Genomic DNA, 12,184 nt, shown 5'->3' with positions numbered 1-12,184 from the left:
TGGATGGGAGTGCAGAGAACGCAGATAACTCCTTTGAGAAGCTTATCTCTGAAGAGGAAAGGAGAGATAGTGCAGTAGCCAGAGGGGTGTGGATGAAAAGGTGTTTCTCAGAGGAGACCTGAAAATGTTCATGGAGAGCAGAAAGAAATGATAGAGAAGGAGCCACTGAAGATAGTGGAGGCGGGGGCGGGTTGGTGGGGGGGGCGGTGATTGTTGGAGTAGATCTTAGAAGAAGAGGAAAGGAAGTGATGACATGCAGAGTACAGTTTGATCAATTCACTTTTTTTTTTTTTTTTTTTTTGAGACAAGGTCTCACTCTGTCACCCAGGCTGGCCCGATCTCAGCTCACTACAACCTCCATCTCCTGGGCTCAAGCCCTCCTCCTTCCTCAACCTCCTCAGTAGCTGGTGCTACAGGCACGCGCGCACCACGCCCAGCTAATTTCTGTGATTTTTGTAGAGACAGGGTTTCGCTATGTTGCTCAGGCTGGTCTTGAACTCCTGGGCTCAAGTGATGCACCTGCCTTGGCCTCCCAAAGTACTGAGATCATAGGCATAAGCCACCATGCCTGGCCAATTAGCTTCTTAAGGGAGAAGGAAACACCTCTTCCACTGTGGCTGAGAGGAGAAAGAAAGGATGGGCACTGCTGGGATATTTAAGTAGATAGCAGGGTAGGATTTTTCCAGAATGCCTTGACTTTCTCAGTGACAAAGGAAGCAAGGCTGGATTCGGGGTGAGTTGTCTATATGAGCAGTGAAGTCACTCAGGATGATGTCAGGCCTGGGGAGTGGGGTGGGAGGAAAGAGGAAGCCTGTGAACCAGATTCCCTAGTACTCAGCGAATGTGTAGGAGTGACCAGGAAGCCAATAAGTGACGACCATGGGGAAGGAGAAGGTGTTAGAGCTTCAGTGGAGGGTGGAGGGGTAATGAGTTTGAAACAATGTGAAACAATGGGAAGTGAGCACAGTGCCAACTCCTTCAGGTCACCTGATGCAGGGTGTGAGTTGTGTATACGTGTGTTATGTGTGTAGGACAGTGGGGCTGTGACCAAATGAGAATGAACAACCTCCACTTGCAACAGCGTCTGAGCGTGTGATATCCTGGGAGAGACGTGGGTTCTGGTAATGAAAGGAGATGGAGGGGCCATCCATGCAGTGACTGAGAGGATTGAGTAGTATGTTTACAAGGAAGAACATTCCAGGGAGCACAATGACAAAGATGGAAAGGGAGGGCAGTAGCAAGAGGAGAAACCGGGGTGTAGGCGTCAGAAGTATAAAGCAGTGTTAGATGAAGAAAGAAGTACATTCTGGGGGGAGCGGATGCCACAGGGGGATTGGCTGCCCTGTAGAAGTTATTACCATTTCAAGATTCCTCCTGGAACTCGAATACAAAGAGGTTGCTGAGGGGCATACTAAGTTGCTGGGGCCACATAAACAGAGGTAGAGTCTGGTGCTTGAACACATTTGCTGACTCTGGTCAGGGAAGCAATCTGTGGCTCCTTTTTTTTTCTTCAAGTTCCAAACACTCAGTGAAAAGTGGGTTTGTGCTGGGACAAAACAGCCTTGAAATGAGCAGTTAGGCGTGAAGAAGCAGGTAAGCTCATTTACTAGGTCTTCTGGGGAGGGGATGATGGGGAGACTGGGAAGGATCCTCACCTAGGTTTCTTGCTTCCACAAACCCCAGCCCTGCGTGAACAGGACAGTGTGGTTCGAGTGGAATCAGAGTATATGGGAACAGGCAGCCATGAGGTTTCTTGGGAAGACACAGACCCAAGTATTAACAGCAGAGAATGGGCACACAGTCACTGGCTCTGATCTGGGACAGTTCCTGACCCGATGGACAGAAAGTGGAATTGGACATCGTTTGAGTGCTTTTTTTGTTTAGCTTATCATCCTGAGAGCTTAGAGAGCCAGTTAGTGAGGATGAATACACAGAGGGACAGCTTGGAGTTGCCTGAGTATTACTTGTTTTAGCAAGGAGGTTATATGGCCATGAGATGGAAAGAAAGATTTGAGAATCATGAGTTCCAGGCAGAATGATAGGAATTGAACTGATAGTGGTACCACTGATGGTATGAAGAATTTGAGAAGGAATTTGCACTTGTAGGGGGAACTCATTTCAAATGAGCTCATTTCAAAATATTTTTAGTTTTGAGGGTGGTAGGAGCCTCAACAGGGTATGCTCAGAATCCAACAGGTAGAGGCCTGAAGTTAGGGCAGCAGGCCAGGGCTTGAGACTTGTAGCTCATTCATGTTGAAATCAAAGTCTTGAGAAAACGAAGAGCCCACACAAACTAAGGAGCGATCTGAGAAATATGGAAAAAATAGGAAGTCACTGTTCTCAAAAAACAAAGCTCCAGTATGGAGGCGATAACTGAAAATTCTGGTGAGAGAGGTTGGACAGGCTGAGAACAGAAAGAAAAATACTATCCTGAGAAATACTAAAGAGGAGAGATGAGAGATAGGGGTCAAAGGTGACTTCTGAGCTGGGAACATTTACTTTAAAACAGCAGTTAAAAGGAGCAAGAGGAGAAGGAGAAATCCACCACACTACCCAAGATTTGTTCTTCAGGAGGGAAGTGTTTACGAGCATTGGAAAATCTAAGCACAAACCGATCCAATCTTTGCTGTAAGGTTGATGAGTTTCTGTGTACAGATTCCTATTATGAGAGATGACTTATATCAGATGTTTACATGTAAAGAAAACCGACTACACAGACACACACATAATCCATACCTTCGAGTCGATTGTTTTATGAACTGCTACAGTGCAGTGTGTGTGTGTGTGTGTGTGTGTGTGTGTGTGTGTTCCAATGAGGACAATACAAGGAGAATCCGATTTAAATTTAAATTACAGAGATGGAGATTGAGGCTCCTCCCAAGGGGACGACTTATCCTGTTAAGAGACACTGGGGGACGATATTGAGATGGGTTATGAAAGATCGATTCCCCTGAGAGCTCTAAGAATAGGATCAAAGTAGACAGCGCAGTCTGCCTCTGCTTGATTACACTGAGCTGATATTTCTTTAGCCGAAGGCAGTGGGCTAGTTTAGACGGCCTTTCATTCCCCGGCAGCGCCTATGGGTGCGTGTGACCTAGGACAGAGGGGCAAAGGAACCGGGCAGAGCGAGCTTGGGATGCCGCGGCCCCTTTAAGAGCGGCTGCGGCGGCGCGCGCTCCGACGGCTACCCCCGGGCCCCGCCCCTTTCCCGTGAGCCCTCGGGGAGTGGTCCGACCGCGGGCGGCCGCCGGTGAGGTAGGGGCGGGAGGCGGGGGGAGACATGGCTCGGCGCGGCTGGCGGCGGGCACCCCTCCGCCGAGGCGTCGGCGGCGGTCCCCGAGCCCGCAGGCTCATGCGGCCCCTTTGGTTGCTCCTCGCAGTGGGCGTCTTTGACTGGGCAGGGGCTTCGGACGGCGGCGGCGGAGAGGCGAGAGCCATGGACGAGGAGATCGTGTCGGAGAAGCAAGCCGAGGAGAGCCACCGGCAGGACAGCGCCAACCTGCTCATCTTCATCCTGCTGCTCACCCTCACTATTCTCACGATCTGGCTCTTCAAGCACCGCCGGGCCCGCTTCCTGCACGAAACCGGCCTGGCTATGATTTATGGCAAGTGCCTGAACCCTTGTCAGCCCCTTGGCGCTGCCCCTTTCTCTGCCCGCCGGCTGCTTCGCCTCCTCTCCTGGCCCTGCTCGGCCTACGTTCGGCTCCCCTTCCAATTCCTTCCATTTTCTGCCTCGCCTTCCCCCTACCCCGCGTTTCTCTGCCTCACCCCCTTTCCTCTTAAGCCTCGCGCCCCATTTTCTTTGCCTCTCCACACCTTTTTCGCTTCCGACCCCACCCCCTTTTTCCTCCGCACCCCCACCCCCCACCCTTTCCTTGCCTACCAAGCTCGGGACCCGGGGCTGAGGATGGAAAAGGAGTGGGTGCGGTGTCTGGAATTGGGCTGGAGCCTGGGGGAGGGGAGACACCATTGCGATCCATTTCTCTGGGGTGTCAGTTTGTTTAAGGTTCATTGAAACTGCAGTAGTATCTCTACTGCCCAGAATCTGGCGTTCTTCTGGAGCCAGAGTCGACCTTTACTCATCATCTAGCTCCTGCTACGCCCTGTCCTTTCGAGGTTGCAAAGGAAGATCTTATTCCTGTGGAGTCCGAAAAAAAAACCCCGAACGTGAAATAGGCTACAGAAGGCTTAGGGCATTTTTAATGACGTCCCATTTATTGTACTATTCCTCTAATATCTGATATGGATACATATGGTTGACCCTTTCAATTCAGGCGAACAAAAGTGAGGACGAGGAAGAGTTAAGGTCCTTCCAGCAGTGTAGTGTACTATACGATGATCAGGACAGTTCAGACAAACAGTAATTACAAACACCACGCATATGCAGTATGGGTGACTTGCTGTTGGCATGAGGTTATTGACCGATTGTAGAATAAATGGCTTCGGTTCTTGTGTCTCAGTCTGCTTTCTGAGGTTTATTTATTTGTTTTTTGGTGACAAGGCGAGAAGGGTAAATCAAAGTGTGGGCTCAGAGGCATTTTGAGCTGTGCTGGGGCCTCAAGAGGGGAAAAGAAGATACATATTGCCGACTGTATTACTCTGACTGTGCGGGTATTGCTGAAGAGATGAGGGCGGACAAACAATTCTTTCTGTGCAGTACATTTGTGAAGATTATCTTCATTTGGAACATTTAAACCAATGAGCTTGTCGAGGTTTGTCTCTCAGACTTGCAGATAGGTAGATGAAGCTTTGGCACAAAAGACATTTCTCCATGCAAACCCCTGCCCCCCAGTAAATCCAGACTTCTGGAATGTGCATCTTTCAAGGGTAGCAAGGAAAGGTAGTTGTGTGCCTCAGGAAAATGCATGAACTCAGGCTTATTTTTCCTTTGTAAGAGAATACAGTTTTGAGCCTGCGTGTAAAATATCTCTGCTCACTAAGATGCCTAGTTTTTAGACATATTAGATGGCTTTTATATTTCATATATTTTGCATTTCATTTGCAGTGCGCCTTAAGCCACATTGGCCAGATAAGCTATACATTTCTATGTAATTTTCTGCATAACAGTGTGTGATTTACTATCCTCAACAAACATTTATTGATAAACCTTCTATGTATTATGCTCAGAAAATACAAAGAGGTGTAAGATCTTTGCCTTCAAGGAACTTGTAGGCAGATCATATAAGTAAAATAATGGCATCTTAAATTTGGTTAAATGCCAAATGAGTGTTATCGAATTAAAGTAATGAACTGATCACAGATACTTCTTTTATAGAGGGACATAGTATGATGTGGTAATTAAAGGTACAAGGCTTTAGACCAGAGGTCAGCAATTTTTTTTTTTCTGTAAAAGGCCAGGTGGTAATGATTGTTGACCTTGTGGATACATAGATCTCTGTCTCTGTTGCATTTTTTCTTTGATTTTTTTTTTTTTTACAAAGTTTGACAAACATAAAAACTATTCTTAGCTCTCGGGCCGTACAAAAACAGACCAAGGGCTGTAGTTTTCCAACCCCTGCTTTAGAATCAGACCTAGATTCCCACCCCACTCTGCCCATAGGTATGTGTGATCTTAGACAAGTCCCTTACTCTTTTTTACCATCATCTATACTTTGGGGATGATGATAGTAGGATTACTGTGAGGAAGACATGTTTTTAGACTAGTAACTGACCCTTAAGTAAATGCCCAAGAAATGATAGCTGTGCTATTATTATTATTATTGCTGTTAAAACTGCATTTTCTCAGATTAGGCCCAGAACAACTCTTTTAATTGGTCAGTCTCATAAGTCAAGGGACAAATAACAGTCTTTTTAATAGAATCAAATAGGGGCTTTGAATTGCCCTGGATATATTTTCTCTTTGGTAGCTGATATCACTAACCTCATCTAACTCTAGGACTGAAGTGGAAAAGAAGGATTACCGATTGCATTTTGTGAGGTTTCTAAGTTAATAAAAAGTGATAGAGTACCTTGGTGTTAATATTTTTTGAAGGAAAAACAAGGGTATCTCTTGTGGACTGTAGAGTGCGAGAGTGTTAGTCTGGGAGTCAAATCTGGAGTTGACTTGGCGTTCTTTAACCTATCCTATTTTCTCATTGTGGGCAATGGGTGCTGTGGACCAAACAGCCTCCTAACTTAACTTGCAAGTCCAGTTTGAGAATAGATGGGATTGGGTCAAAATATTTCCTTCCTTCCTTCCTTTCCCCTTCCTTCCTTCCTTCCTTCCCTTCCCTTCCTTCCCTTCCTTCCTTCCTTCCTTCCTTCCTTCTTCCTTCCCTCCCTCCCTCCCTCCCTCCCTCCCTCCCTCCTTCCTTCCTTCCTTCTTTTATTTTTGTGGGGGGGTCAAAGTATTTTCAATACCATGAAAATTGAAGTTTTCTTTTTCTTTTTTTTTTTTCTATTTTTGATAGAGTGTTGCTCTGTTGCCTAGGCTGGAGTGCAGTGGTGGGGTCATAGCTCACTGCAGCCTCAATGTCCTGGGCTTAAGCGATCCTCCCACCTCACCCTTCTGAGTAACTAACTACAGGTGTGCACCACCACACCTGGCTAATTTTTTATTTTTATATTTGTGGAGACGCGAATGTAGGGGGGTCTTCACATGTTGCCCAGGCTGGTCTCAAGCTCTTGGGCTCAAGCTCTCCTCCCACCTTGGCCTCCCAAAGTGCTGGGATTATAAGTGTGAGCCATCTCGCCTGGCCAGAAATTGAAATTTTCTAGTCCTATTTAATGTCTGTCATTTTTCTTACAGCTCTCACAACATCATGGCTATCTTATTATTAATAATATATTATTTTAAGACCTTTATTTTTCAGCATGACTCTGGGGTCAAAATGGAATGCCTAAACCTCTAAGATTCAGCCCACCAGTGATCTTATTCCTGTGATATTGGGTTAGCTATGTAAATCCTGGAAAATGCTATTAAAAATGAGCTTTTCCTTTATCTGAGAAGCAAGAGTAAAAACAGTTTAAATTGCCAAAGTAGTCAGTTTCTAGATTGTAATATAGACCAATTGCTCCAGTTACAAACACACAATCACAAAGCACCCACATGTTTTGCTCATTGGGCTAGCTTTCTTAAGAAGCTTAAAAGTGAGTCACTGTTAGTAAAAGTTGCCGAGGTAGTTAAAATTTAAGTCTGAAAAGTGATCACTCACTATGGTGTGCTTATAGATGGTGTAAAAAGCAAAATATGGCAGAAATATTTGTTTTGCCTTAAGCTTAAGGCATCCGGAGTCTGAGGCTTAACCAATGTGATTCATCAATAAATATTGATTAGATGTCTATGATGTATGGGATATGATGAGAAATACATGTCTAAGCCACAGTATCTGCCCACAAAGCACTTATCATCTAATGACTATGGCTCATACCTTATTTCTCATCATATCTTTCACAAAACTAATCTGTAGAAATTGTATCAGTTTTGGTCACACTTAATGCCCTAGATCTGATGTTCTTCCTATATTTTTTGACTATCAGAGGCTTCAGGTGTGATTGGCTGGAAGAATGGGCTGAAATCCATGAGGAAACCAGTCGCTGCCAGCCTGGGAGAATCACACATTAGTGGGGCCTTGGGTGATGCTGAATTTTGTATCACTGGGGGAGTTTTCAGCACAGGAGGGTCAGAAATGTGTAGGAGGGATAGGACCTCTCTGTTTTGTGAAAGATATCTCTTTATGGTTATGTTTTTCTGTTTTTGTTTTTGTTTTGAGATGGAGTCTCGCTCTGTTGTCCAGGCTGGAATGCAGTGGCGCTATCTGGCTCACTGCAAGCTCCGCCTCCTGGGTTCACACCATTCTCCTGCCTCAGCCTCCAGAGTAGCTGGGACTACAGGTGCCCGCCACCACGCCCAGCTAAATTTTTTGTAATTTTAGTAGAGACGGGGGTTTCACCGTGTTAGCCAGAATGGTCTCGATCTTCTGACCTCGTGATCCACCCGCCTCGGCCTCCCAAAGTGCTAGGATTACAGGCGTGAGCCACAGCGTCCAGCTGTGGTTGTGTTCTTTGTTGCCTGTTAGTGGTCATTTAAAATTTCATAATATAAATATTTTCTGTGCCTCCCTCTATGTAGGAGGCTAGAAGTTTCTGCTTTAGCCTCTTAACAAAGCACTGTTTTTGTATCCCTTCACTGAGAATTGCTTTGACTCTCTGACTAGGATTTGGCCTTTTAAAGAACCCTTGTTAACTTTATCTGTGAATTTTTTTCAGATAAATCCCAATTTTTCAGATGGCTGGTGCCATAATAAAGGGATCTTGATTTTGTTTCCAACCTAAATAATTATTCTCCATGCTGTTGTTTTATTGACCAAAGTATGTGTTTCAAATTTGCCCAAGTGCTGAGCTCTCCTCGGGGTACCCAGTGATGCTTCAGCATAGGGTTGGACTGACAGTAGAACCAGTGGGCACTCGGGAAGCGGAGGTTGCAGTGAGCCGAGATCACGCCACTGCACTCCAGCCTCAGCAACAGAGTAGGACGCCGTCTCCAAAAAACAAAACAAAGCAAAAAAAAAACCAAAAAAACCATGGTTGGGCTTGGGGACATGGAAGGAATTTATGCTGCCATTATTAGTATTTGTAGTAGCTTGTCTGTGATTTTTGCATGTAAATATAAGAGGACAGCTTTTCCTGAGCCTCTTAATTAGCTCTCGTGGAATAGTAGAGAAAAGAGCTGTTTCTATCTCATACAGGCAGAACGACTGGATCTACAGGCTTTTCTAGGTTATGTCTGTCAAGCACAGTTGCTATCTAACAGTCAGTTTTTAATTTTGTTTTTGGAGGTAAGATATTTTTAAAGGGTGTCTTTCGTTTATTTTAAATTTGAACCTTTGTTTAAACGTTTTTAAAGTTGGTGTCATTATATTACTGTTCAGGAATTAATCATTACTACTCTAAAAAATATATGTGACTCTAAATTGACTAGAAGGATCACTCCTCTCTACTCCCTCCCTGCTTCCTGGGCAACTACTGCCCTTTTTTTTGGACAGAGTTTTTGCTCCATTGTCCAGGCTGGAGTGCGGTGGCATGGTCTCGGCTCACTGCAACCTCCACCTCCTGGGTTCAAGCAATTATCCTGCCTCAGCCTCCCAAGTAGCTGGGATTACAGGCGCCCGCCACCACCCTCAGCTAATTTTTGTATTTTTAGTAGAGATGAGGTTTCACCTTGTTGACCAGGCTGGTCTCAAACTCTTGACCTCAAGTGATCCACCCGCCTTGGCCTCCCAAAGTGCTAGGATTACAGGTGTGAGGCACTGTGCCCGGCTGGCAACTACTGCTCTTATACCTCCTCATTTCTGCTTCATCACTTCTCACTTGGGTCTGGTTTCCACCCCCGCTACTCCACTGAAACTGCTCTTATCGAGGTCACCTATGGTCTCCTTGTTGCTAAACCCAATGGATATTTCTAATGCCTGCCTTACTTCACTTTACTGTAGCATTTGATAGTTTTTGTCACTTCCTTCTCCTCAAAAACGATTTTTTTTCCCTTTCTTCCTGACTTTGCCACCACTGGTTCCTTTTTTTTTCTACACCTGTGGGGTTTTCCTTCTCAGACTCCTTCATCAGCTCCTTCTCCTCTAGCAGACCCTTAATGTTGGCTATTAATAGATCAAACCCCAGATCTATATCATGGTCTTCTTCCCATTTTATTTGCTCCCCTGGCGATCTCATCTACATCTGACTTCAACCATCTTATGACTGCACAGTGTATAACTCCAGTTGAGACCCCTGGCTTTAGCTCCAGATACCATATACTCAACTATGCGTGTGTCACAAGTACATCCAACTCAACCTGTCCAAAACTGAACGTAGCCTTTTCCCCTGTAAATCTGTTCATCTGTATATGTTCCTTACCTCATTGAATGGCCTTGCTATCCCCCTCGGTGCTCAGGCCAACTTACCTACCTGGTTACCAAGTCAATTAAGGTTCCTCTTAGTCTTTCATCTCCCTTCCTCACAGTCTATTTTACTCAGTCAATAAATCTTACTAAAATATAATACCTTCTTAAAATCCTTCTCCCCTCCTGTCAGTACTCTCTTAGGTTAGGACCTAAACTCCTATTGCCTGAATGCCTGCAGTAGCCCTGTATCTAGCCTTTTAGACCCTCTCTAGTCTAGGCCAGTCTTTCTAAAGTAGAAATCTGATATCAAGCCTCTGCCTTCCATGACTTCATTTTACTTTTCGGATAAACTTCAAATTCCCTTCCCCAACAGATAAGATCTTTTATGATTCAACTCCTGCCAATCTTTCAAACCTCAACTCTTGTCACTTTATAAGCCGGCCATACTGAACTACTTGATTCACTGGATGGGCTGTGTTCTCTCCATCCTTGACTGGATATGTACTACTATTCCCCTACTTGGAATATACCTATTTCTTCTAGTTTGTTACCTGCCCAGGTGACATCTCCGGAAGGACTTCCCTAATGTCTTACTCCCCCAGGCTTGGGTAGTTGTCTCTTTTCTGTTTTTATAATACCTTGTGTGTGTGTGTATGTGTGTGTACGTGTGTGTGTGTATGTATATATATATATATATATAGCATTATGATTGTCCAAGTTTTCCTTGAAGGAGGGACCTTGTTTTCATCTCTGAACCCTGGAGGCCTACCTAGCATAATACACTCATTCACATGTTAAAAGAATAGCTGGCTAGTCAGAATGAAAGGCAATAGGAAGGTAAAATGCAGTTAGTAGTGGTATACTATGCATCTTGGAGTTAAGGAAAGTTCCAGAAGTTTAGGTTTTATTTGTAGTTGAGGTATGTCCATACAATGAAATATCATTTGGCCATAAAAGTAAATGAGGTTCTGATCCATGCTACAACATAGATAAACCTTGAAAATATTATGCTGGCCGGGCGCGGTGGCTCAAGCCTGTAATCCCAGCACTTTGGGAGGCCGAGACGGGCGGATCACGAGGTCAGGAGATCGAGACCATCCTGGCTAACACGGTGAAACCCCGTCTCTATTAAGAAATACAAAAAACTAGCCGGGCGACGTGGCGGGCGCCTGTAGTCCCAGCTACTCGGGAGGCTGAGGCCGGAGAATGGCGTGAACCCAGGAGGCGGAGCTTGCAGTGAGCTGAGATCGGGCCACTGCACTCCAGCCTGGGCAACAGAGCGAGACTCCATCTCAAAAAAAAAAAAAAAAAAAAAAAGAAAATATTATGCTGAGTGAGAGAAGTCAGACACAAAAGGCCATATATTGTAGGAGTTCATTTGTATGAAATGTCTAGAAAAGGCAGGTCCATAAAGAAAGAAAGTAGATGACTGGTTGCAGGGACCTTGGATTCGGACATGGGGGAATGGAGAGTGACTGCTAGTAGGTGTGAGGTTCTTTTTGGAGGGATGAAAATGTTCTAGAATTAGATAGTGGTGATTGATATCCAACTTCGTGAATATACTAAAGACTACTGAATTGTACAGTTTAAAAGGATAAACTTTTGGTGTTTGAATTAGATATCAGTAAAGCCATTATTAAACAATTAAGTTGATCAATGTGGTTTTATAGGGCTGGGCATGGTGGCTCACGCCTGTAATCCCAGCAGTTTGGGAGGCCAAGGTGGATGGATTACAAGGTCAGGAGTTTGAGACCAGCCTGGCCAACATGGTGAAACCCCATCTCTACTAAAAATACAAAAATTAGCCGGGCGTGGTGGTGTGCGCCTATAATCCCAGCTACTCGGGAGGCTGAGGCAGGATAATTGATTGGACCCAGGAGGCGGAGGTTGCAGTGAGCCGAGATCATGCCACTGTACTCCAGCCTGGGCAACAGAGCAAGATTCCATCTCAGGAAAAAAAAAAAAAATTAGTTTTATAGTACCTAAAACATTGTGCATATTTGAATGTCAATTGGATGATCCAGGTATAATCTTAGCAATCTGTATGTCATAGTGCCAGATTCAGGACTTCTGTTCCATGTTTTGATTTTGAAGCAGATAATTTAAAATTAAAATCTGATCTTTTAGAAGTAGAAGAACTCAATCAACCTACAAATATTATTGACTTTTCAATTTGTTAAATGTGCATTATTTGGCCAACCATGTGCTTTGGGAATAAACTTATGAAGTGCATTGTTTAGGTCTTATAAATTGATGGATGGAGGTGAAAAACACATTTCTTTTTCTTTTTCTGTTTTATTTATTTAATTTTTATTTTTTTGAGACAGAGTGTTGCTTTGTTGCCCAGG

General features: G+C 44.6%; 1 protein-coding gene across 5 annotated transcripts in view; it reads left to right on the top strand.

Moving 5' to 3' along the window:
• The first annotated feature begins 3,189 nt into the window (after positions 1–3,189).
• Positions 3,190–12,184, top strand: part of SLC9A6 (solute carrier family 9 member A6) — a 62,143-nt gene continuing 53,148 nt past the window's right edge. For 2 of the 5 annotated variants that reach the window (XM_003918323.3, XM_017954409.2), the window contains exon 1: positions 3,205–3,605. In XM_003918323.3, the coding sequence (XP_003918372.2) occupies positions 3,281–3,605 (325 nt within the window). In that variant the 5' untranslated portion in view covers positions 3,205–3,280. Of the gene's footprint in view, positions 3,606–12,184 lie in introns of all 5 variants that reach the window. The other 3 variants (XM_017954410.2, XM_009198332.4, XM_017954411.3) reach the window with 3 other exon arrangements.

Source organism: Papio anubis, chromosome X, assembly GCF_008728515.1.
Source record: "Papio anubis isolate 15944 chromosome X, Panubis1.0, whole genome shotgun sequence".
Taxonomy (NCBI): domain Eukaryota; kingdom Metazoa; phylum Chordata; class Mammalia; order Primates; family Cercopithecidae; genus Papio; species Papio anubis.
This window is presented reverse-complemented; position numbering and strand designations above follow the sequence as displayed.